The sequence below is a fragment of the Aquarana catesbeiana genome, linkage group LG01 (assembly GCF_042186555.1).
Source record: "Aquarana catesbeiana isolate 2022-GZ linkage group LG01, ASM4218655v1, whole genome shotgun sequence".
Taxonomy (NCBI): Eukaryota; Metazoa; Chordata; class Amphibia; order Anura; family Ranidae; genus Aquarana; species Aquarana catesbeiana.
In genome coordinates, this window is record NC_133324.1 from 335,731,682 (window position 1) to 335,759,636 (window position 27,955).

At 46.3% G+C, this 27,955-nt stretch overlaps 1 protein-coding gene across 1 annotated transcript in view; it reads right to left on the minus strand.

Annotated features, from left to right (window-relative positions):
* Positions 1–27,955, minus strand: part of LOC141145209 (uncharacterized) — a 140,363-nt gene that overhangs the window by 67,812 nt on the left and 44,596 nt on the right. Inside the window, exons 6-8 of the mRNA XM_073631705.1 lie at positions 7,459–7,566; positions 6,664–6,765; positions 835–939 (exon numbers count right to left, since the gene is read on the minus strand). Coding sequence (XP_073487806.1) covers positions 835–939; positions 6,664–6,765; positions 7,459–7,566 — 315 coding nt within the window. The remainder of the gene's footprint in view (positions 1–834; positions 940–6,663; positions 6,766–7,458; positions 7,567–27,955) is intronic.

Genomic DNA, 27,955 nt, shown 5'->3' on the forward strand with positions numbered 1-27,955 from the left:
TAGTACCATTGTGGTAACATTGTGGGATTACGACACGCTCTAGAAAACTGGTTTTGTCTACAGCTCCAACTTTTTTGCGCTGTATTAGTAGATTGCTTAGAAGACACAGCTATGTACTCTTTCTGTTGTGGTCCTTGTCATGGCATGTGTACTGTTACGTAAAGTGTTACTAAACCCACAACAGTAAAATCAGTCTGTATGTGCAGTAAAGCATGCTTGTTATACTCACTGTGGAACCTAATGGGTTAATCCTCTGCATTGTGTATAAAGGCTGTGTGACCCTGTCTTCTGTGATCCTTCTCTTCTTTAACTGACTCCAACCCATCTACTGGTAGAACAGAACATTAGGAGTCAGGCTGCACATGCTCAGCTTGGTGTGTATTGCTAGAGAGTTTTTTTTTTTTTGGGAGAGTGCATGTGATCAGCACAGGGCCAATCAGCACTATCCAGACAGAGGATCAGGGGAGAATGAAAACTCCTCCTACAAGCTTTAGGCAGATACTTATACAAGTCACAAGATTGCTATATACCGCTGATGAGAAAAGGTATTTAGCAGTTTCTATTTACTAAAACGTTTGCATTTCCATGTTCTGTGTACTGTGGAAGACCAGATATAGTGAATGCAGATTTTGGGTTTAGTAACACTTTAAGTAGGACATATATTTTTATACCATAAGGGTTTAGTTACACTTTATTTACTTTATAGCCACCTAATCACTTTCAGGCTGTCATATGACACTGATAGAATCACTCAAGTTTTTTCTGTTGCTTTCATTAAGACACCCAGAGTTCATACACTTGCTGTAAACATCCATCTTTTTTTTATCGATTTACCTGTAGAGGAGTGTGTTTCTGGTGATATTGTTTGTGCATCAGTGTTTTCATGTTGTTTTGATGGTGATGAGACAGAAGCAATAGAAACTGAATTTATAGATATTCCTTAAAAAAAAAAACACATAGACAATAAGTCACATCGTTTTAATGTATATTTCAACTTTTGCACATAAACTTGAGAAACCTCCACTATATATTTTTTAGGTGTTCCAATTTGCACAGCATACCTAAAATATTAGCGGAAGAATAAAATAACTCTGAAGGATTCCCCCTTCAACGCTGGCTGTGTAACCACAGAAAAACACACCATCTATGGTCTGCCTTATACATAGAACTCAACTTTTGTTTAGAAGAGATTGCAAAGTGCAATTAGAAGACAGACTAGGGAACATATTTTTTAAGTGCATTAACATACAATGTACCACTTAAGCCTTGAGATCTTGAAACTTTTGTTAGGACAGACAGTGTGCGTGCCTAGTTTACAACTGATAATGAGATCTGCCAGCACAAAACAGATAAGGTTAATTTTGGAAATTAAAGACTTTATCTAAGGTTAAAGGATAAGTTCATCTTTTCAATATAAAAAATAAATGTACATCTTTTTGCAGGTGTGCATTTGTTATTTTTTTTATTGGGAGCCTGCAAAGCATTGCACCTGTGATCATCAGATTGTGGGTGCTTTGCAGGGTTCTTGTAGACTCTGTGTATAAGCTGTGTGCTTGTACCTTGTACGAGCATTTAGTTACACACTGACAGGAACATTCAATGAACTACCACAGCGCTCAACAGCTACGTGGTAGTTCATTGAGAGCTACAACCCAACAACCGCAGAAGCTGTCGGTAGTTGTAATTTCCCATTCACAGAATACTGTGATTGAGTAACGCAGCCAGGTGGGCAGGGCCCCGCACAGCTGCTTTATTTTTTTATTGTGGCAGCAGACAAGGGGAGAAGATCCTCAGTTAGGTGTTACAGTAGGGATCGGGGGGTGGGAACTGCAGCACTAACATGTTACACCCTGAATATGGGTGTAACCAGGGCCCTCCCTACCATGGGTCCTGGGCGGCACTTTCAGAGGGATGGCAAACGCCCGCCAGCCAGCCCGTTCCGCCCGCTCTGCTGCTTATTCCATGGGGACCGATGAAATGATGGCCACGTCACCTCTAACATCTTGCATCATTTCCAGCTGATGACATCACGTCCGCCCCATTGTGCATTCCCTCACAACAAAGGAAGTAGGAGTACACACCGGTGCTCTGCAGCTACTGGACTGATCGGTCCCCGTGAAATAAGAAGCGGAGCAGGCGCTTTGTATCTCTCTCTCTCCTTCCCTTTCCACAGAGTCCCTTCTTGCTCCGGACACGACAGCCACTACAGTGGGCATCAGGGCTGCTGTTAGAAATACTGGGGCCCCGTACAGCCTACCTGATGGGGGTCCCCTTCGACACGGTGGCAGGTGACGTGGCAAGTGACAAGCTGTATCTGCTGACAAGTGACGTGGCAAGTGACACACATCTGCTGACAAGTGACGTGGCAAGTGACACACATCTGCTGACAAGTGACGTGGCAAGTGACAAGCTGCATCTGCTGACAAGTGACGTGGCAAGTGACAAGCTGCATCTGCTGACAAGTGACGTGGCAAGTGACAAGCTGCATCTGCTGACAAGTGACGTGGCAAGTGACAAGTGACATGCTGCATCTGCTGACAAGTGATGTGGCAAGTGACAAGCTGCATCTGGTGGCAGGCGACAGTGGCAGGTGACACGCTCAGGGCTCCAATTGATTCTGCATTATGGTGAGTTGAACAATTTAATTTTATATTACAATGTAATAATAGAAATAATGTGTTTCAATCATCCTGATCCCATAACAACCATGGTACTGGGATGTTTGAAGCGATAACACCAGGTGTTTCGAGTAAAGTGGGCTGGCCTGGATAAAGTCCTGGGCCAAATTTTTGTCCCAGTCCAGCCCTGGGAAGAGCATTCACTGCCATACCCACACAGCGGACTGCCTGCCCATCCTCTCCAAGGCTCCTCCCCATTGCTGCAGACAAAGCCATGTCGGGACAATCGGCAGAAACTGCAGGAGTAAGTCAGCTGACTAGCCGAAGGCCAACAGCGTGAAGGGGGAGGAGCTTTCTGCTGTGAGCAGGGACTCCATGTTGGAGGAGGCATCACTGGAGGCACAACTAACACTGAGAGCAAGTATGTGCCAGCGCCATTGGTCCCATCCCCACCACCACCGCCTCTGCCTAAACCCCCCCTCCCCACCACCACATCTGCCTCTGACTGAACCCCCCCACCCCCTCCCCCTCCCCACCACCACTGTCTCTGTCTGAACCCCCCATCACTGCTTCCTCTGTCTGAAGAACCCCCACCACCGCTGCCTCTGACTAAACGCCCTCCTCCTCACCACCACTGCCTCTGACTGAACCCCCCCTCCCCATCACCACCACTGCCTCTGACTGAACCCCCCCTCCCCACCACCACATTTGCCTCTGACTGAACCCCCCCATCACCACTGCCTCTGACTGAACCCCGCCACCACCACTGCCTCTGTCTGAAGAAACCCCACCACCACTGCCTCTGACTAAACCCACCCTCCCCCTCCCCACCACCACATCTGCCTCTGACTGAACCCCCCACCCCCTCCCCACCACCACTGTCTCTGTCTAAACCCCCCCCATCACTGCTTCCTCTGTCTGAAGAACCCCCACCACCGCTGCCTCTGACTAAACGCTCTCCTCCTCACCACCACTGCCTCTGACTGAACCCCCCCCTCCCCACCTCCACATCTTCCTCTGACTGAACCCCCCCCCCATCACCACCACTGCCTCTGACTGAACCCCCCTCCCACCACCACATCTGCCTCTGACTAAACCCTCCCTCCCCACCACCACATCTGCCTCTGACTGAACCCCCACTCCCCACCGCCACATCTGCCTCTGACTGAACCCCCACTCCCCACCGCCACATCTGCCTCTGACTGAACCCCCATCCCCACCGCCACATCTGCCTGTGACTGAACCCCCCCTCCCCACCGCCACATCTGCCTCTGACTGAACACCCCTTCCCCATCACTGCTGCCTCTGACTGAACTCTCCCACCACTGCTGCCTTTGACTGAACCCCTGCCCCCTCCCCACCACCACATCTGGCTCTGACTGAACCTCCCCACCACCACCATATCTCCCTTTGACTGAAACCCCCCTCCCCATCACCACTGCCTCTGACTGAACCCCCCCACCACCACCGCCGCCTCTGACTGAACCCCCTACTACCACCGCTGCCTCTGACTGAACCACCCCTCCCCATCACTGCTGCATCTGACTGAACCCCTCCACCATCGCTGACTGACTGAAACCCCCCCTCCCCACCTCCACATCTGCCTCCGACTGAAACCCCCCCACCATCACCACATCTCCCTTTGACTGAACCCCCCCACCATCACCGCTGCCTCTGTCTGAATCCCCACAACCCCCCACCACCGCTGCCTCTGACTGAACCCCCCCACCACCACTGCTGCCTCTGACTGATTCCCCCCTCCCCATCACTGCTGCATCTGACTGAACCCCTCCACCACCGCTGACTGACTGAAACCCCCCCTCCCCACCTCCACATCTGCCTCCGACTGAAACCCCCCCCCACCGTCACCACATCTCCCTTTGACTGAACCCCCCCACCATCACCGCTGCCTCTGTCTGAATCCCCCCAACCCCCCACCACCGCTGCCTCTGACTGAACCCCCTCCCACCACCGCTGCCTCTTACTGATTCCCCCATCCCCATCACTGCTGCCTCTGACTGAACCCCCCTACCAGCTCTGACTCTGACTGAACCCCACCACCACCACCACATCTCCCTTTGACTGAATCCCCCCTCCCCATCACCGCTGCATCTGACTGAACCCCTCCACCACCGCTGACTGACTGAAACCCCCCTCCCCACCTCCACATCTGCCTCCGACTGAAACCCCCCCCCACCGTCACCACATCTCCCTTTGACTGAACCCCCCCACCATCACCGCTGCCTCTGTCTGAATCCCCCCAACCCCCCACCACCGCTGCCTCTGACTGAACCCCCCCCCCACCACCGCTGCCTCTTACTGATTCCCCCATCCCCATCACTGCTGCCTCTGACTGAACCCCCCTACCAGCTCTGACTCTGACTGAACCCCACCACCACCTCCACATCTCCCTTTGACTGAATCCCCCCTCCCCATCACCACTGCCTCTGACTGAACCCCACCACCACCACCATCACTGCAGCCTTTATCTGAACCCCCCCACCACCACCATCACTGCTGCCTCTGACTGAACCCCCCCACCACCACCACCGCCTCTCTGACTAAATACAAACTGAACCTTAGACTGCTCTTCATTAGCCCATCTTACTCATTTAAATGTGTAGATGTGCAACTATCTGAGGAAATGAGCTTTAAAATGTTTACATTTCAGGAAATAACTAGCAGTATGACTGTTCTGGCTGTATACCAGGTTGCTCATCCTTGGAGACTTCAATACCTGTGTTGATGAGAAGAACATCTTATTATGATGTCAGCACTGGGATCCACTCAAGAAATATCATCTGTCACTCACAAAAGGAGATACACTTCCAACTTGTTTTTCATTTGGGTCTCAAAATAACCGATCCAACTATAAACCCAGTTGTATGGTCAGATCACCATCTTGTACATTTTAGTACTGCTCTTCTGTCTCCAACAAACCGAAAAGACGAACATGTAAATTATAGTTCTTTAAGACAGCTGACTTTAGTCTATCCTCTGAACTTTATCTTGAGGGGATCCTGGACACCCCAAAACAGGCCCTACTTATACAACACAAACATCTGCTTTTGCCTTTATTGTTCTAGTCAAGATCAAGCCTCACCTCCCACACTGCCATACAGGTTGGTACAGTAAGGTAAAGTAAAAAGAGGGGACATACACTGGAGAGGCAATGGGGCCAACAAAAATCCCTACATCAACATCTCAAGGATCATCAGACTGTTATTGCACATAAAAAAAAAAAGACTTTCATCTATCACACAAAATTGCAACAGCAAGTAACAGACCTGCTCAACTCTTCAACACTGTGGATAAATTGTACAGCCCAGATGGCTTAAAGACAAGTCTAAATTCTGTCTTTCCTGAGAGAGGTTAACAACACAATGGTGTCACCTGATCAGTATAAGTACTGGGCCAGCATTAGCCTTGTTCACATGGGCGTACGTAAGCATACACCTATGTGAGGGCCATATTATGCCTGCATAGGATGCATAGATGTTTCGTGCATCCACATGCAGGCAGTCCCTTTTATGTCAGTTGAGACACAGCAACTGCACGGACACACTGTTGGTGTTCAGGGACCCGCACACATCTGCACCCACAAGGATGTCAAATAGGGAGCCGCGGCTGTGACCGTGCAGCCGCTAGATCCCAATCAACATGAATGGGACTGCCTGCTTGCGGATACAAGGAACACCTGTGCATCCCATACAGGCAAAACACAGCCCTCACATGGGTGTACGCTTAAGTAAGTGAATGAGGCCTTATAAAAAATGGTTTCTTAGTAACCGAGGCATCAGAAGATCTGAAAGCGGAAGAGTAAAATAAAGTTAAAAAAGAACATAGGCGTAGCAACATATATTATTTACCATGAAGGATTAGCTGCGCTTTAATTCTTTACTCTATAGCTATTTATTCAAAGTTATTCTGTACACTGGTAGAATCATGCATGCTTTTCTGTTGCTTACACCAAGACAGTGACACTCATTGATTTCAGTTATTTCCTGTAGAAAACCTTTTTTACTATTCATTTTAACTGATTTACCTGTAGAGATGTGTATTGCTGGTGATGTTTTTGCAACAGCATTTTCATCTTGATTTGATGTTGATGAGACAGATGCCATAGAAACTGCATTTGTAGCTGTTCCTTTAAAAAGAACAATCAATTTGGGGACATTGCATTAAGTTGGTGGGATACAAATACAGGGACTGTCATTGCTGACTTTAGAGTTGCAAGCTACTAGCTTTGCTTCATTACCTAGCAAGTCATTGACCTAGAGCAAGCATGAAGGTCTGGTGTCCCCAATCAGTGTCTGGTTTGCTCATTTCTCTATTCTGGGTCAGTGATTCACTGACTGTGGGGAAAAAATGATGACACCACCACCACAGCTCCAGAACAGTCAGAACTGGCAGTTATCATCTTGTTATCCAGTCAGGTTTCTTTTATTATTAAATGCATATGGCCTTTCAAAATTATTTCTTGAGCACTAGATGATGACACCACCACCACAGCTCCAGAACAGTCAGAACTGGCAGTTATCATCTTGTTATCCAGTCAGGTTTCTTTTATTATTAAATGCATATGGCCTTTCAAAATTATTTCTTGAGCACTAGATGTTACCATTTAGCTGAAGTGAGTATAATAGCATTGCATAAGTAAGCAGGGATATAGAACTAATAAGAAATTATGGTATTCAGTAAATACATTAAATTGGTAATGATAATGATGTCAACCTTGTGTCTGTATCTGACAAAGATAGTAAAACCAGAACTGACATGTTCACCGAAACTTCTAAAAGTATAATGTATATTGAGACGTGGCTCTTTGAGCATTATATACCTGTAGATATATGTGTTTCGTGAGCCTCTGACGTTACGATACCATTTCTGGGAGATTCCATTTTCATGAGAACGGAAGTAGATATTGTTGTGTCGGCTGTTGTCTGATCTGCTAATAACAGAACAACAAATTATTCCTGATGTTTTTAATAGATTTATTCATGGAAAACTTTATGGGGGACAGGGCATGGTTTAAATGGATGAAGAATACATTCAACCCATGGTAGGTCCTGGTGAGATGCTTATAGATCTTTTATAATCCTCTGTTTATGGTGAAACCTAATCTCTTCTGTGGCCTGCCCTATATTGTCTATGGTTGTTGTATCCTCTTTTTCGATATTTTTGGATAAATGTTCTTAAAAAGACACTAGAAATAGCTAGAGTAAGGCATACATCAAATTTTTTCTGCTATGCTATAACTATTTCCTTTTAAAGGATAACTAAACCTAAGAACAAAAATGCAATGTATTGCAGCTTACAGTCCTTATATGCAATGACTGCATGCATTTGTGTTCTTTTTTTCAAGCTAAGGACATGTAGGCATTTGCAGCAAGTTCAGAAAATACCTTTTGATCTTGCCAGTGTACTTGCCACTTCCTGTGTGGTGTACTTTAGAACATCTCCATTTCTAGCTATCTTCTGTAAACTACCATTTGCCTTGCCTGCTTGAGATAGAGATGAAGAGACATGGACATGTTTGTAGTCCATTAGCCTAGGGTGACAACCATGGCTTCCTCCATAGATACAGTGGAGGATGTAGCCACTCAGAAACAGGAAGTGTGTGCTTTTCCAGATGAAAATAATGCAAAAAGGGCAAAGCTCCACTTCTTTGCTCCCCCCCCCTCCGCTGCTACATTTGGCACCTTTTGGGGGGAGCGGATACCTGTTTTTGACAGGTACCCATGCCCACTTCTGGGGGACCTCGCTGTGGCGAGGTCCCCCGGAAGAGTTCACCCTCCTCCTCCTTTCCCCACCGCTGGGCCATTCACAAAGCAGCAGGGAACCAGCTGTGAAGTCACAAGGTTTCACTGCCAGTTTCCCTAACAAGGAATGCACATCACCCTGAACACACCATCCCCACTGTGAAACATGGTGGTGGCAGCATCATGTTGTGGGGATGCTTTTCTTCAGCAGGGACAGGAAGCTGGTCAGAGTTGATGGGAAGATGGATGGAGCCAAATACAGGGCAATCTTAGAAGAAAACCTGTTACAGTCTGCAAAAGACTTGAGACTGGGGTGGAGATTCACCTTCCAGCAGGACAACAACTGACAGGATTCTTCCGGATTCTATAAACTCTAGTCCTAGATATCACCACCTTATTATTGTTAATCTTACCTTATTTTTATTGCCGGCACTTCTCTGTTCGCCACACCCAGATTCTGCACAGGGTACAATGTATATATAAAAGTGACCTAACACAGTTGATCAGATCTACACACTGTTCGGTTTATTGGTCCTGGTACAGCATATTTATAGTGTACATTCAAGATATAGCCCACCAATGGGATATTACCAATCCAAGCTATGCCAAACAACTCCCCCATGTACATTCATAGCATTTCTTGCCTGTCAATGTTCAGATAGTTTTTATAACAGCTTTTATAACAATACACAGGCTATCACATCACTTTGATCCAGGAGTTAGTTTTGTGGTTAGGACAAAACTAAACTAGAGCCTCGTACACACGATCGGATTTTCCACAAACAAAACCTCTGACTTTTGTCCGAAGGGCGTGGGCCAGGAACTTGTCTTGCATAAAAACGGCAAGGAATTGTGGGCCAACAAACACGAACGTATTGACATACTACGTGGTTTTTCAACTCTTTAGCGCCACCCTTTGGGCTCCTTCTGCTAATTTTGTGTTAGTAGAAGTTTGGTGAGTGTTGATTCGCTCTTTTCGGCTCGTTTCTGAACGGCCGTTCATCAACCAGCCATGTTGCTGAATTGGAGAAGATAACGTGTTATTTGTTATTGGCCTTGGAGTTATTGCTTTGAGCCAAGTCCAGTCCAGGAACAGGAGGATTTCTTGGACCAAAAATTGGTTGCTTTATTAATCGTGACCAATTATGTCATATACCTTTGCTGCGAGAGCTCCAGGAGAATAATCTGGATGATTTTCGGAATTATCTCCGGACGACGGACCCCTACTTTCACCAACTATTGGCATTGTTGACCCCCTATATTAGGAATCAGGACACATGCATGAGGCTTTTATTTTATTTTTTGGTTTAATAATGATTTGATTTGGTATATTTTCTATATTTTTGGATGCATAGAATGCACTTTTTGGTTAAGTTCTATTGGCAGATAGCATGTCTAATTTTATTTGTTTTCTTTTTTTAATGCACAATAAAAAAATTGTGGAAAAAAATACTATGTGTTTTACTTCAAATGACAGCTTGGGAGTAGGCAGTTACATTTTCAAAAATAATGGGGAACGGGTTTCCGCGCTCACGGACCTGAAGGCTTGCAGCCTCCCCTTACACTTACCCCCAAAGGAGTGAGTTAAATTATATAAGTAATATTAATTAGGGGTAGAGGGCGCTACCTTACCAGGGTACCTTGATTTTGTGATATAATAAACCTCAAAGGAAAAGGGGACAAGAAAAAGATGAAAGTGAAAATAAAATTAAAACCAACTCCTTATTCGCTCATTTAGGTAGTGAGTCTAATTGTCCAGTGTTACCTAAATGGAATAACACAGGGGTTGGTGCTGGGTTGGTCTAAAGGTAGGTGGACCCACATCCCAAGGTAAAACTTGCTTTGTGGAAATTGATCCTCTATGGGGACTTTAAGAGGGAACACCTACTTATAGGTCATAAGAAGTATAGAGAGTATAGGGATTGTATGAAAAAGTGTTTAATAAACATGTAGATCTTACAGTAGATCTGTAGTACAGGGGGTAAATGTGCAGCAAACGTGATACATACAGAAATTGGCAATACAGAACATATATGGATTAATTCACAATCCTAGAACTCCAATACATATAAAGTACATATGCGGGGAGTACCCGACGCGTTTCGAGCTATGCTCTTCCTCAGGGGTATCAGATTGGAATCAGCAGACAGACAGATGTGTCTATAAATTAAAAACAGTAATAATAATCATAAACCAATTGTAAGGGAAATGTAATTGGTATACATATATCATAAAACATATAAACAATATGAGGAAAGAAGTAAAAAATAATAATGGTAGAAGATGCGAGTATACAATATCTGTAAGGAGACACAGTAAATACTTTGTTGGGGATTGCGTTCCCGGGCTTTCGTGCCTCGGGTGGGTATACAGGCCTCGCGGTTTTGTGGACCAGGAGCGGGACCTACGTCCGATGGTGTCACGTCCCCCCCCCTTTTTTCCTTTTTTATGGATGCAGCATTAGATACATGCCTCCTTAGCAATACTACATGGTCAGTATTTACTGTGTCTCCTTACAGATATTGTATACTCGCATCTTCTACCATTATTATTTTTTACTTCTTTCCTCATATTGTTTATATGTTTTATGATATATGTATACCAATTACATTTCCCTTACAATTGGTTTATGATTATTATTACTGTTTTTAATTTATAGACACATCTGTCTGTCTGCTGATTCCAATCTGATACCCCTGAGGAAGAGCATAGCTCGAAACGCGTCGGGTACTCCCCGCATATGTACTTTATATGTATTGGAGTTCTAGGATTGTGAATTAATCCATATATGTTCTGTATTGCCAATTTCTGTATGTATCACGTTTGCTGCACATTTACCCCCTGTACTACAGATCTACTGTAAGATCTACATGTTTATTAAACACTTTTTCATACAATCCCTATACTCTCTATACTTCTTATGACCTATAAGTAGGTGTTCCCTCTTAAAGTCCCCATAGAGGATCAATTTCCACAAAGCAAGTTTTACCTTGGGATGTGGGTCCACCTACCTTTAGACCAACCCAGCACCAACCCCTGTGTTATTCCAATTTCCCGGGTAGAAAATACCCACGATTCCTCGCTAGGTGCCCGGTCGGCCTATCTAACCTTACCCACCTATTCTTTACTACTGCAAACTACGATTTTGCATTACCACCATGACTAATTATACTAACCAAAATTGGGACAGTGTAATGTCAGGACACTACAGGAACTTTACACAGAGAGAAAAAATTGACTCTGAACTATTCTCCACCTTCTCTGAATTGAGAAAATTACTGGAGAAAAAATCCCTCAACCATTGGCACATCCACTCCTTTCAACAATACCTTAGCAACCATATTAACCCCTTTGGCCTTAGGATCCAGATCTTCCCCACTATGGAAAGTATCGGACCCAAGTTCAAAAGGGATTGGGAGGATAACCTCTCCACATGCTCCAATAAGATGATGTTGCTCCTTATTGATGAATACAAAACCACTATTGCACAAATAGACAAAGAATTGGAACCCTTTTATACTAAACTATCCTCCTTGAAGACGCATGCCCAATATAACCAACAAGACAAAGAACTTAATGAACATCTTGAACGATTCAACCGCAATGTTTTAATAAAAAAAGAAAATAAATTCCTTAGGGACTCAAGGGCCTTCCAGGAACTCAAAGCTTACCACTGGAAGAACCCCAACCCCAGAAATAGATCCCACTCTAAAACCAAACATAACACTCAAGACCCAGGGTTTTCTGATGCATCTTCTGCATCATCTACTTCTTCCCGCAAACCCTTTTACCATAATAAGTCAAGGAAAACCAAGAGAGACTCACAAGGTCATAGTTCCCAAGAAAAATCACATAAAATACGCATCACAGAACCTCTCCTAGACAGACATGACACCCCTATATCCATTAGTAATCCCACTCCATTTTTTCAATCTGAGACTAACACCCTGCTTCCTAGGATTGTATCCTCAGGTACCAAAGCACCACCACTACAAGTCCACCCTGACAATCGCAGTGGTGGACCCTCATTGAACTCCGAGCCATTATGACTCACAGATCAGGTAAGAACTGTATCTTTGTCTACTATTGCACCCATTTTAGACAACCTCAATGTCATCAACCTGTCATCTTACCCCCTATCAGACACACAGACTAAAGTCCTTGCCAAGGGACTAAGTTTTTGTCCTAACCAGGATCTAGACCAGTTTGAAGTCATCAAAGACATCCAACTCTTTGCCAGAAAGTTAATATTGAAGCAAATGTATACCAAAGAGACGCCTACTCAACCTAATTTCGAGCAACATGAACTTAAAGCCCTTGACACCCTTGTTGAACTCCTCGAGGAGAACGACACACCAGACCTAATTGATCGCATCGACCTGGAACAGTTGTTGGGCCGTTTCGATCAATCGGACCTCCCCCCACCACCACCATGTGTACTTAAAAACAAATCTGACAAATTTCCCAACCTCAATACCAATCCCAATGTTGCTGCCTTTGTCAAACTTGTCACCAGAGATATCTGCAAAATCAAATCTTCAGATTCTAGAAAAGACAATTTAACGAGATCCGAAAGGGAGGCCCTCCGCCTACTCAAGGACCACCCCACAATCACTATTAAGCCCTCCGACAAAGGAGGAAATATTGTGGTGATGGACAATGAGCTGTACATTAATATGTGCACTCAAATACTTGACAACCATGACTGGTACTGCAAGATACCAGCAATTAAAATTGAAAGATACCACAGGGATTTTTATAGTTTGATGGACTGCGCCTACAGTGAGGGCATCATCAACAAGGCCGAATGGGACTTCTTACGTACTCCACACCCACGTACTCCCACCTTTTATGCCCTACCAAAAATACATAAAAGTCTCACATGCCCACCGGGGAGACCGATCATTTCGAGCAACGGCTCCCTCACTGAGCGCCTTAGCCAATTCATTGATGGATACCTACGCCCCCACGTCCTCAAACTCCCCAGTTACGTCCGGGACACCCCACACCTCTTACAGAACATTGACGGCCTCTGCATTCCTCCCGAGTCAGTACTCGTGGCAGTGGATGTGGAGGCCCTATACAGTTCCATACCACATGACAAGGGCCTCTCATGTATAAGACATGTTCTTTCACTCAATAGTCAGTATAATCAAAAGACCAATGAGTTCTTACTCGCAGCACTTGAATTCATTCTAACCCACAATTTTTTCACATTTAATGGCTCCCACTACCTCCAGGTGCAGGGCGTTGCGATGGGGACCTCCTGTGCCCCATCGTACGCCAATCTGTACCTGGGGGAGTGGGAGCATACAATACAGACATCTACGCACCTTGCCTCATACATGGAGAACGTCGTCATGTGGTATCGCTACATTGACGACGTTCTCCTAGTGTGGAATGGACCCACGTCTCTACTACCTGAATTCCTCCTTTCACTCAACAATAACGACTTCAACCTATCATTCACCATGACCTGGGACCACAAGTCGATCACATTCCTTGATGTCACCATACACAAGGATAGCGAGGGCCTCCTCAGCACTAGCCTTTTCAGGAAATCATCTGCAGGCAATTCCATACTTCATGCCAGCAGTTTCCACCCCCAGCCACTCATAGCCTCTATTCCGTACAGCCAGTACCTCCGTACTAGAAGGAACTGTACGGACGACACTACCTTCATTAGAGAAGCCAAAATTTTACAAACACGATTACGCGCCAGAGGTTATTCCAACTCTTGCCTTAAAAAAGCATATAGGAGGGTCTGCACCAGAACACGTAATGACATACTCTATAACCCCTCCACAAAAAAACCCAAACCTCAACCCATCTCCATCATTACCAGGTTTTCAAACCAACATGTGGCTATCAAGAAAACCATATCAAAATATTGGCACATGCTTACCTTGGATGCGTCCATTGGCCCCTTCGTACCCCCTACACCGGCCTTCACCTACAGACGGGCTGGCTCTCTTCGAGACCAGCTGGTCTGTAGTGAGTTTAAAGGCAGGGGAAAACACGACCCATGTAAAAATAAAGGTACCTTTACATGTGGTGGATGCAACTATTGCAGGTTCCTTAACACTTCCAAACACATTACCCTGCCCAATGGTGAACCCTTCAAACCCAGACACTATGCTAACTGCAAAACAGGTGGGGTAGTTTATCTACTGACCTGTGAGTGCACTTGTTTCTATGTAGGGAAAACTATTCAAGAGTTCTGGCGCAGGGCATACAGACATATCACCGCCATGCAAACTTGCAACCCCAACCTACCCCTGGGTCGTCACGTCACGAACATACATGAAGGCATTTGCCCCAAATTTTGGTTCATCATCCTTGATCGCGTTCATATTGGTATACGCGGAGGAGATATGAACAAAATACTTTTGCAATTAGAACAGAGGTGGATCTTTAGACTCAGGGCCACCCAACCCCCTGGGTTAAATACGTGTATATCCTTCAGACCCTTCTTAGAGGGTTTCTCATCGGGGGGCCCCGAATGGGAACCTGATTAGACACCTCACTAATTTATATGTACATCCATACATCCTCCAACCCTTTTTTCAAATAGTTGTATATTATGTATATAGTGTATGTTTTTGTACATAGCAAGATTTTATAATAAGATTTTTCAATTTGCAGATGTGCCCCAAAGATCCATTGGGATATACTTTATTATACATATTTTATGCAATATCATGGTTTACTGTTTTCCCTTGGATCTACGTTCTCATCCTGATCATTTTCTCTCATTGATATTGTATTCTGTTTTCCCCCTTTCTTGCCTGTGTAATTTCCTGTTTACATTCCCTGACATCCACCCACCGTTGGGCGTGTCCTGCCCCTCCTCCTCACGCTGCGGGGCCGCCCCGCTTCGGGACATGGCGCCTGGTTTTCTCTCCCCACTCGGCGCGGGGGGGGCCACCCGACGCAACCATGTTTGCTGCGGGTGGCGTTCTTTGTAACCAGGAGACGCCTGACCTGTTTTCGGGTTCGGCGTCTCCCGACTCCCGCGCCGCGGGCCTTTGGCGCGGGCCTTGGCTCCGCCCCATGCAGTACACGTCATCACGCCTGGGGTACGTGTCACCGCCCACATGTATTAGCGGCGGTGTCCAATGGGGCCGGTGCGCGCGCCTCAGGCTCGGGGGGCGTCCACCTTTCCACCTATTGGTCGCGCCCGCAACCAATTGCGGACGCGGCCTCACTATTTGAAGAGGCTGCGATTCTATGACCACTACGGCGTCCTGCACTGTCAGAACGCCATCTCCGGACACACTATCCTGCACGGGGGTCCCCACTAGGTAAGTCAGCCATACCTTGGACGCACACTACCTTGGGCCACAACTTCCTTTCTTACTTACCGTTCCTTCTGCAATTTTTTCCAGACTGGACTCTGCCGGCCTTTCTGGGCCGGGCCCCATTTTCAATATATCAATACATCTGCGGGCCTAGTACTACATTATTACCCCCGGCAGACAACATCTAAGCTTTTGGGATAGTACATCCATTAGGACTTGGGCCCTGACGTCCGTCATCTATACCTCCTCCAACCCTCCATCCTCAAACATTTGATGGGCCCACCTTAGGTATGTCATCCTAACTTCGTCTGGCTGTCCCCCCTATTAGTGGGACACTCTCCCCCCAGGGGCCTCACTGAACCCCAAATATTGCTCCCCTCCATTACCACCTCTTGCCTCTTCATTTACTCTACCCCTCTTTCATTTTTTGCTCCTCACAGACTGGAGCCCTCCCAGGACCTTTCTACTTTGGTGGTGTTTTTGACGCCCTTTGTTGGGGATTGCGTTCCCGGGCTTTCGTGCCTCGGGTGGGTATACAGGCCTCGCGGTTTTGTGGACCAGGAGCGGGACCTACGTCCAATGGTGTCACGTCCCCCCCCTTCTTTCCTTTTTTATGGATGCAGCATTAGATACATGCCTCCTTAGCAATACTACATGGTCAGTATTTACTGTGTCTCCTTACAGATATTGTATACTCGCATCTTCTACCATTATTATTTTTTACTTCTTTCCTCATATTGTTTATATGTTTTATGATATATGTATACCAATTACATTTCCCTTACAATTGGTTTATGATTATTATTACTGTTTTTAATTTATAGACACATCTGTCTGTCTGCTGATTCCAATCTGATACCCCTGAGGAAGAGCATAGCTCGAAACGCGTCGGGTACTCCCCGCATATGTACTTTATATGTATTGGAGTTCTAGGATTGTGAATTAATCCATATATGTTCTGTATTGCCAATTTCTGTATGTATCACGTTTGCTGCACATTTACCCCCTGTACTACAGATCTACTGTAAGATCTACATGTTTATTAAACACTTTTTCATACAATCCCTATACTCTCTATACTTCTTATGACCTATAAGTAGGTGTTCCCTCTTAAAGTCCCCATAGAGGATCAATTTCCACAAAGCAAGTGTTACCTAAATGGACTGTGCTACCAGGTGAGTCTTATACCTAATATGCAGGTATACACCGTGTGACTAATCAACATAGATTAATAAAGTGACATTTTGTAAGAATTATGACATTCCAAAAAATAAAATAAAAACTGAAAAATAGTTATAAAACACCACGGATTGAAACCTATATTAGTCTCCAATAATGTCCAAATGTGCTTTTATAAGAGGTGAGTTAGATGATCCCACCATTAGGCATATATTGTAGGACTGCACATTAGATTAAATAACCAGGTGTGAAATAAAATAAGTGAAAAGTATATTAAATAAATTTAAATTAATGTATCAAAGTCCAGTATCAAAAAGTAAAGACGTCTGTGGTAAGTGACTTTCGTGATAACCAGCTGATCAAATCCGGTGACTTGCGGTGCTCCCCCTCAAAGATCCCCACTCACCAGCTCCCTGCACCCCTGCAGGGGTAGTAGGCGTGTAGTAGCAACCAGCAGTGTGATGTGTATGGGTCCTCAGGGTCCACCGTTCCAGCTGAGAAGTATCCTTCAATGTGTCCTCATATAGAAGAAACAGGGCTCCATAGTGTGATACATTTTAAATAGTTTATTGGCTATCATAACAGCACAAAAATAGGCAACTAAAAAGTTACTAAAATAGGAATTAAAAAGACCAAATAGTCACACAGCGTGTGTGCTTAATTCGTATGGAGAGTGCAGTGTGTGTAGAACCATCAGCTGCGCGGCGTGCGCCTTAGCTGCGTTCCACACTCTCCTACTTCCGCGTGTGACGTCAGTGCGTAGCTCCGCCTTACGCGTTTCGTCATCGACGTTGTCAAAGGCACCTTTAAGGTATGGAGTCTTGCCGGTTAGTCTGGTTTAAGTTTAGACTACCGGGTAATAAGTTGTTGGGGGTCTGTGGTAAGTTAGTGGTCCTCGAGGCAATTTTGGCGGCTGGGGACAGATGCTAACTAAGAAGTATTACAGACCAAAAAGTTGAAGATGGGGCCGTCAGGGACCTGCAACCAAAGAGTGGGATTGGAGCTGGAATAATTTTTGAATAATAAGTTATTTTATTTGTTTTTTTGTTAATAAAAGGCAGAGCAGGCCATTTACATCCAGCAGGTGTCAGTGTCATCATTTTTAATAATAATAAGTCTGTATACATGTGTGGTTTGGGGTAGTGAGTTATGTGACTGCCCTAGTCAAGACATGTATGTAGCCAAAATTGCAAATGTAGGCGCAGGGCATACATGACAGGGTGTAAGTAACTTAAGGAGAAAAAAGGGTTAAATAAAGGAGGGGTGTTTGAGAAAGTATTAGTCTTACCGGATTGGAGGATAAGACGAGTGGGGGAGGAGTGGTAAGAAAAGTCCAGGAGGTGAGATCAGAGGTCAGCAGTTGAAGGAAGAAGCAGGTTGGAAAGTTCAGGGCTGCGGGAGACAACAAAAAATGAGTGAGTTAGAGCAGCTATTAGGGCAGCTTAGGGCTGCAGCAGAGATCCATGGCACTGAATGGCTACAGAGCCAGATTGCGGCATCTCTGCAGGGGGTGACGCAGGGCCCCCCTACACCGGGGCCTGCTTCCACACGGGCTAGGAGTTCCAGGCCTCCGGAGCACCTTAGCCCTGACAACACCCCCAGGACTCAACGCCGGCTTGGGAGTCCCAGCTGGGCCCCTTCAGGCCCCCCTGCTAAGCAGACCCCCTCATCGCTGGCAGGGGCCTGGGAGAAATCCCCGTCCGCGGCAAAGTCCAAGAAGGGGGGGCTCTCACCTGGTTCCTAGGCCGGTCCCCTCCATCGTGATGCAGGCTCAAGTTCATACAGCCGCCGCCTCTGGCGATGCTCCAGTCAGGGGGGCGGCTTGGCACAGGAGAACTGTATCCTCGGCGGCGGCTCGCCCAGGGGGGCGCCATCTTGCCTCGTGGTAGAGGCTCTGCGGCCTACAGTACACGTCAGTCGGGAGGCCCCGCCACCAGGTCACAGTCAGGGCCTGGGAGGGTTGGCCAGAGAGATGCCTGCGCGCTGGCCGCGTTGGCAGCGCAGCTTGATGATGTCATCGAGGAGGGATGCAGCCTTGATGGACGAAGCCCTCAGGGAGCAGTCAGTTTTACACCGCCAGTCATTCATGCTGCACCGGAAGGGAGGGAGAGAGCAGAGGCAGAGCGACATCGGTTACTGGAACAAGCAGCAGCCTCCTACAGCAGCAGTGAAGACGGTGAGCTGACGGAGGACCCCCACCCCAGGAGGCGGTGGTGGTGTCGGGACCGACAGGTGGAAGGTCTTGTCGCCCAGTGCAGCATGGTAAGGTTAATGTACCTGTGTCTTCTTCTGTCATGTCTTCAGTGCATAGTGGGGGGGGGGGGTAGCAATGTCCAGGGTCATTCGGGGGGAAGCAGGGAGGAAGGTATTTGGGAATCCTTGCGGGAGATGCTTCGCCGCTTGGAGAGCAGGTAATCGTAGGACTCGGCACCAGTTAAGCCATGGGCAGCGCCCCCCACAGGGGTTAGGGAGCCCCCTCCCTGCAGAAGGTAGGGGTGGTGGCCGGGACACAAACGGAAAAGGAGGTCCAGGGTTTGGTGGCGGTAGTGCCACAGAAGGACAAGGACGCGGAAAAGGTACGTTTGGCAGATGCAGTGAAGTGCGAAGTATACGTGTACTTCGAGGGACCCCTAGGGGCTCATTTGAAGCAAGACGTGCGTGAAAAAATATGGAAAGACGAGTTTGTGGAGATATTTTCTCTGCTCCCATTGGAAAAATTCAATCTAGGTCGGGTAAAGCCGGACGAGAGCAAGAAGGAAGAAGAAGAAAAGAGGAGGTACAGACTTATTCCGCAGACTTTGCAAACTGGTTGCAGGCGTTTGCGATATTTGCGAGCGTGATTGGGAAAAAAGCCTCGGCTTTGTTTTGCTACCTAGAGACCATTAGTGAGGCGCATAGTGTGTACGGAGGTTTAGCATGGCTTCGGTATGACGAACAATTTCGTCAGTGGAAGGCCATTCGTCCCTCTATTAGGTGGGACCACAAGGATATTAGCCTCTGGATGAAGTTGATGACTTCTTCCAGGGCCACGAGTCAGTTTTTTCCGGGGGGGGGGGCGGCGGCGCTTCCTCCGCAGGATCACCGGACCCTAGAAAGAAAGGGGTGTGTTGGCAGTTTAATGAGGGGACGTGCCGGTTTGGCAGCTCGTGACGCTACAAACACGAATGCTCCGGGTGCAGTGGTGCACACCCCCTCATGCGCTGTTTCAAACAAGGAAAAGGTAAGTCAGGGGACGTCGCTGGAAAAAGGGATGACACTGGTGAGACTGGAAAGGATGTTGCCTTTTCTAAGTAGGTATCCTGATAGAGCAACAGCAGGTTGTTAGAAGCGGGTTTTAGGGAGGGTTTTAGAATTCCGAGCACAATGCGGGAAGTTCATCCTGTATCGGAAAATTTGAGGTCAGCACTCCTTCATCACGAGGTGGTGTCGGCCAAATTGTTCAAGGAAGTGGCATTAGGCCGGATGGCCGGCCCATTTCCTGGCCCACCATTGCCAGGTCTAATAGTTACCTATACATCATTCGATGTGGCAATCTCATGGGTTAGAAAATATGGGAAAGTGGCCCTGATGGCAATAACTGATGTGGAATTGGTGTTTCGGCTACTACCGGTGCATCCCCAAAGTTGTCACTTGTTAGGGTATTGTTGGCAGGGGTCTTATTTTATAGATCGTTGCCTTCCAATGGGTTGTTCAATGTCCTGTGCCCTGTTTGAGGCCTTTAGTTCGTTTTTCGAGTGGGCAGTTAGGCAAGTTGCTGGGCTTAACTCGGTGATCCATTACTTGGACGACTTCCTATGCATTGGCCCTCCGGAGTCCTGCTGTTGTGGGGTTTTTCTGGGGACGGTTCAACACCTGGCTGAGAGGTTCGGGATTCCATTGGCGGCCAACAAAACAGAAGGACCAACCTCGGAGTTGGTTTTTCTGGGAATCACTATTGATTCTGTGACCATGGAATGTAGGTTACCAGAGAAAAAGTTGGTGGCACTGCGGAGGGAGGTGAGTATGGCGAGTGGCAGGAATAAGATACGATTGAAGGAGCTGCAATCGTTATTACGTAAATTGAATTTTGCCTGCAGGATTATTCCCATGGGTTGCATTTTTTGCCGACTGCTGTCGGCAGCAACATCTGGGGTATGGGTACCCAATCACTTCGTACACCTGAACAAGGAATTGCGGGATGATTTGAAGTTTTGGGATGCATTTCTAGAATCTTTCAATGGTCATTCATAGTGGCAGGTGGGGACAGTCGGCAATGCTGATTTGGTCTTGCTCACGGACGCGGCTGGGTCCGTGGGATATGGTGCTTACTGTCAAGGGCGATGGAGTGCAGAGCCATGGCCTGCGACTTGGTGGGAGGCCGGGTTCCTGAAGAATTTCTATTGTTTTGTCGGTAGAAACTTGGGGAGAGGTATTGAGGAACAAAAAAGTGCGTTTTAATTGCGATAACATGAGGGTGGTGTCGGCGATTAATAACATCACAGCTTCCTCCCCCCCCATGATAAGGTTGTTGCGTCACTTGGTGCTTAATTGTTTAAGGCTTAATGCTTTTATATACGCAGTTCACATTCCTGGGGTGGATAACAAGTTAGCGGATGCTTTATCTCCAGTGGGAGGAATTTCCTACGCTGGCACCGGAGGCGGATCTCGCAGGGGAGCCTTGTCCGCCAGGTTTATGGAACATTGCACTTGAGTCGCCGCTGGATTGATCAGGCAGTCTCTCAGCGCTGGATCTTGGAAGGTGTATTCAAAAGTGTGGCAGGAATGTTTTGTGCTGCTTGAGGAGGTAGGAGGGTCGGAGGATTCTGAGGATATACAAGCATGGGTTTTGTGGTTTATATGTAGTAACTATTCGAACTGTGTTTCAGGGGCGGCGATAGGAAAAAAGATGTCGGCTTTGGCCTTTTTGTTTCAGTTGGCAGGTTACAGAGACTTTACAAAATCTTTTGTGGTCCGTCGGGCGTTGCGGGGATACCAGGTAAGGATTCCAGACGCCCGGTGTCTTTTGAGGTGTTGGGAATAATTCTGGAGAAGCTGGAAGAAGTCTGTTCATCGGAATATGAGCGGGTACTTTTCCAGGCGGCTTTCGTACTGCCCTTCTTTGGAGCCTTTAGAATCGGGGAGCTGGTTTCACCCTCCAAACAGGTAGTGGGGGGTTTACGGCTTGGAGATGTACAGTGTTCGGGAGAGTCAGTAAAGATTTTGATAAAGCGATCAAAAACGGATCAGCTCGAAAGAGGGGTTGTAGTGGAATTATTCAGGGGAAATTGCACAAAATTCTGTCCAGTGGCAGCGTTAGAGCGGCTCATGGCTCTTCGCCCACAAGGGGATGGGGCGTTGTTAGTGCACCTTGAAGGATCATGTTTGTCAAGGTTTCAATTTACGGCAGTTTTCCGAAAATGTCTACTGGCAGCAGGTCTTAGCCCTGGGGATTTTGCAGCTCATTCATTTCGCATCGGGGCGGCCACTGAGGGGTCCAGGTGGGAACTTCCTGTGGAGGCCATAAAAAAGAATGGTAGGTGGGAATCCACTAGATATCAGTTGTATGTTCGACCACATTTGTTATAATTTGTTTATCACCCTGAATGTTACATGTTTTATGTTCGTTTGTTGGTCTCTGGCTGGTATGTCTTTGTTGTGTCTTTTCAGATCCTCTACGATGTCTCATCTGGATAATGGGACACTCATATGTTTTTTTGGGGGGCAAAAAGGGCGGATGTTAGACCAGAAGGGAGACATTTAAGGCTGGCTAGAGAGGAAGGCAGGATCAGGTGGATTGGGATGCCAGGTATGATGTGGCATAAGGTGGTCCCCGAGGTACATCGCTTCGCACGGCTGGACCAGCCTCCAGATATTTTGGTCCTCCACATGGGGGGCAATGATCTATCCATTAGACCCATGAGACAGGTCATAAAAGACATTAAGTGGGATTTTCTTAGGTTGAGGACCTCCTTCCCTGACATGATCGTAGTCTGGTCGGACATTGTAGCACGTTTGGCTTGGAGGGGGGCACAGTCCATTGAAAAAATGATTAAGACTTGTATAAAGGCCAACAAGGAGGTGGGCAGGTTTGTCGCCCGTAATGGTGGGGTGGTGGTAAGACACCTGTAGTTGGAGGTGGACACCTGGAGGTACTTGCAAGGGGATGGGGTACATCTCAACCCAGTCGGGATTGACCTCTGGGCGCTGGGTTTGGAAGATAGCATTCGTAGAGCATTGCTGGTGTGGCGGCAGGCACAAGTGTAAGGTGTTACACTGGTGCCGCAGTGGCGATTGGGTCCTTGGCGATAAGTTTAAAATACATCAGGTATTGAGAGAATGGGGACCCATTCTCAGGTATGGAGTCTTGCCGGTTAGTCTGGTTTAAGTTTAGACTACCGGGTAATAAGTTGTTGGGGTCTGTGGTAAGTTAGTGGTCCTCGAGGCAATTTTGGCGGCTGGGGACAGATGCTAACTAAGAAGTATTACAGACCAAAAAGTTGAAGATGGGGCCGTCAGGGACCTGCAACCAAAGAGTGGGATTGGAGCTGGAATAATTTTTGAATAATAAGTTATTTTATTTGTTTTTTTGTTAATAAAAGGCAGAGCAGGCCATTTACATCCAGCAAGTGTCAGTGTCATCATTTTTAATAATAATAAGTCTGTATACATGTGTGGTTTGGGGTAGTGAGTTATTTGACTGCCCTAGTCAAGACATGTATGTAGCCAAAATTGCAAATGTAGGCGCAGGACATACATGACAGGGTGTAAGTAACTTAAGGAGAGAAAAGGGTTAAATAAAGGAGGGGTGTTTGAGAAAGTATTAGTCTTACCGGATTGGAGGATAAGACAAGTGGGGGAGGAGTGGTAAGCAAAGTCCAGGAGGTGAGATCAGAGGTCAGCATTTGAAGGAAGAAGCAGGTTGGAAAGTTCCCTCCCTCCCGCCCTGATAAAAGAGGTTTCCTGGTATTGGAGAGGCTGAAAGGAAAAGGGTATGGCGGTTGGGTCCTTGGCGATAAGTTTAAAAATACATGAGGTATTGAGAAAATGGGGACCCATTCTCAGGTATGGAGTCTTGCCGGTTAGTCTGGTTTAAGTTTAGACTACCGGATAATAAGTTGTTGGGGGTCTGTGGTAAGTTAGAGGTCCTCGAGGCAATTTTGGCGGCTGGGGACAGATGCTAACTAAGAAGTATTACAGACCAAAAAGTTGAAGATGGGGTCGTCAGGGACCTGCAACCAAGGTGTGGGATTGGAGCTGGAATAATTTTTGAATAATAATTTATTTTATTTGGTTTTTTGTTAATAAAAGGCCGAGCAGGCCATTTACATCCAGCAGGTGTCAGTGTCATCATTTTTAATAATGGTAAGTCAGTATACATGTGTGGTTTGGGGTAGTGAGTTATCTGACTGCCCTAGTCATGGGAGAGGCCTGTAATTGTCATCATAGGTATACCTCAACTATGAGAGACAAAATGTGGAAACAAATCCAGACAATCACATTGTCTGATTTTTGAAAGAATTTATTTGCAAATTATGGTGGAAAATAAGTATTTGGTAACCTACAAACAAGCAAGATTTCTGGCTCTCACTCTGTCCTCCACTCATTACCTGTATTAATGGCACCTGTTTGAACTTGTTATCAGTATAAAAGACACCTGTCCACAACCTCAAACAGTCACACTCCAAACTCCACTATGGTGAAAACCAAAGAGCTGTCGAAGGACACCAGAAACAAAATTGTAGACCTGCACCCAGGGCAGGACTTAGGGTGGTGGGGGCCCCTGGGCTTGAGTCACTTTCGGGCCCTACCTTCTATACATTACTTTAAATAGAACAAAATGTTGACTGGTACCGTAGACAGTGTTACATGTTCAAAAAAAAAAAACGTAATAATCTATTTATATGACCACTGATTGAAGCTTGAAAAACATGTGAAGAGATCATGTGTTTATTGCAATGCACAAATGTCTTGGTCAGAATGAGAATAAAACACTTGTTTACCTGGAAAACATATTGAAAAACAAACAAATACCTTGTAAGGTTGCAATCATAACAAATCAGTTGCAAGAATATAGCAAAATAACTCATTGAACAAAGTGCAAGATAAATTGTGTGTGTGTGTGTGTAGTACGTAAGTGAGTGGGAAAAAAGGCTGTGAGTCACCGCTGTTTCATCCGATCTAGCTAAAGATATATGAAGATATTTAAAACGTAAATGGGCAGGACCCATGGGCTTGAGCCCAGTCAAGCCCAATGGTAAGTCCGGCCCTGCCTGCACCAAGCTGGGAAGACTGAATCTGCAATAGGCAAGCAGCTTGGTGTGAAGAAATCTACTGTGGGAGCAATAATTAGAAAATGGAAGACATACAAGACCACTGATAATCTCCCTCGATCTGGGGCTTCACACAAGATCTCACCCCGTGGGGTCAAAATGATCACAAGAACAGTGAGCAAAAATCCCAGAACCACACGGGGGGACCTAGTGAATGATCTGCAGAGAGCTGGGACCAACGTAACAAAGGCTACCATCAGTAACACACTACGCCGCCAGGGACTCAGATCCTGCAGTGCCAGACGTGTCCCCCTGCTTAAGCCAGTACATGTCCGGGCCCATCTGAGGTTTGCTAGAGAGCATTTGGATGATCCAGAAGAGTATTGGGAGAATGTCATATGGTCAGATGAAACCAAAGTAGAACTGTTTGGTAGAAACACAACTCGTCGTGTTTGGAGGAGAGAGAATGCTGAGTTGCAACCAAAGAGCACAATACCTACTATGAAGCATGGGGGTGGCAACATCATGCTTTGGGGCTGTTTCTCTGCAAAGGGAACAGGACAACTGATCCATGTACATGAAAGAATGAAAGGGGCCATGTATCGTGAGATTTTGAGTGCAAACCTTCTCCCATCAGCAAGGGCATTGAAGATGAAACGTGGCTGGGTCTTTCAAGGTCCTGGAGTGGCCTAGCCAGTCTCCAGATCGCAACCCCATAGAAAACCTTTGGAGGGAGTTGAAAGTCCGTGTTGCCCAGCGACAGCCCCAAAACATCACTGCTCTAGAGGAGATCTGCATGGAGGAATGGGCCAACATACCAGCAACAGTGTGTGACAACCTTGTGAAGACTTACAGAAAACGTTTGACCTCTGTCATTGCCAACAAAGGATATATAACAAAGTATTGAGATGAACTTTTGATATTGACAAAATTCTTATTTTCCACCATAATTTGCAAATATTCTTTCCAAATCAGACAATGTGATTGTCTGGATTTGTTTCCACATTTTGTCTCTGATAGTTGAGGTATACCTATGATGACAATTACAGGCCTCTCTCATCTTTTTAAGTGGGAGAACTTGCACAATTGGTGGCTGACTAAATACTTTTTTGTCCCACTGTATACCGTCTACAAACTTTGGGATATCTTGATTTAATTTTTTTACTAGTATTGGTGGTGATCAGCGACTAATAGCCCGACTGCAATATTGCGGCGGACATTCTAACACTAACTGACACTTTTTGGGGACCAGTGACACTAAAACAATGATCAGTGCTAAAAAAATATGCACTGTGATGCCCTGTACACACGATCAGACTTTCAGACGGAAAATGTGCTATCAGAGCTTGTTGTCGGAAAATCCGACCGTGCGTGGGCTCCATCGGACTTTTTCTATCGGAATTTCCGACACACAAAGTTTGAGAGCTGGCTCAAAAATTTTCCGACAACAAAATCCGTTTGCGTAAATTCCGATCGTGTGTAGACAATTCCGACACACAAAGTGCCATGCATGCTCGGTATCAAGCAGAAGAGCAGCACTGGCTATTGAACTTCATTTTTCTCGGCTCGTCGTAACGTGTTGTAAGTCACCGCGTTCTTGATGTTCGGAATTTCCAACCAACTTTATGTGACCATGTGTATGCAAGACAAGTTTAAGCCAACATCCGTCGGAAAAAATCTGATGGATTTTGTTGTCAGAATGTGCGATCATGTGTACAGGGCATTACTGTACTAATGACACTGGCTGGGAAGGTTATGGTTAACATCAGGGGCGATCAAAGGGATACCTGTGTGCTTAGCCTGTGTTTTACTACAGTGTGGAAGATGCTTTTACTAGGGGAAAACATGGATCCTTGTCCCTGCATTGCAGAGACATATGATCTATGCCTTCCTTCCTGTCAGAACAGCAATCAGCTTTTTTACATAGTCAGATCGCCGCCCTATCTCTTTGCAGGATGATCAGCGGGTGCTGGCGGGCATCGAGTCTGCACTACCCGCCGATCGGCTACCGTTGTGTGTAATCACAGCAGGAGCAAGCCGCTGGCAGCGAGCATTCGTGCCTGCTACCCAGACGTGATCCTGCACACAGCTGTAAAACTGCTATAGGGAATTTAGCAAGATGTTGAAAGAAGAAAATAATATCTGCAATATGTAACTTAAAGTAGATGTAAATCCTCACAATAACCCAGTGAAGTGAACAGCCTCAGATGATACACAGAGATGAAACAAATCTTCCTACATAGGTTTTACATGTATATCTGCTGTCTTCTCCTCTCTACACCCTTTCAAAAGTGCAGATCATGTTAAAAATCTTTCTTCATCTGTCAGCAGCTCAGAGGAGGGGCGGAGAGGCTGCAGTTACAGTGCATGAGAGCTGATTGGAGGAAAGGAACACACCCCCCCTCCACACAGCAGAAGAACTGTGTTGTGAATAGACAAGCTCTGTGCTGAGCTCTCCCCCTCCCTCCTGACACAAATTGTATCTCATGTGTCGAGAAAACTTCTCAGAAGTGACTCATACTGATAACAGAGGAAGAAGGCACCAGAGAGAAACTACACTAAAGCCTGTTACACATTTTTTTTTTTTTTCCTTTCAGCACAGGGGGTTGAACGAAAAAAAAATGTCAGCTCCGGCCGAAGCCGCTATACTAACTATGCAATGTTAGTACAGCGATCTCCCCCGCTGAGCTGTTGTGTTCTGACAGGGGGACAGCCTCCCCACCAGAACACTTCAATCAGCGCTCTCCGCCATTGGCGGAGAGCGCTGATCGGGAGTCGGTCGGCTGCTGGTTTTCCAGCATGCTTGTATGACAGAAGCCGGCCAGACGGCCAGCTTCTATCGAACA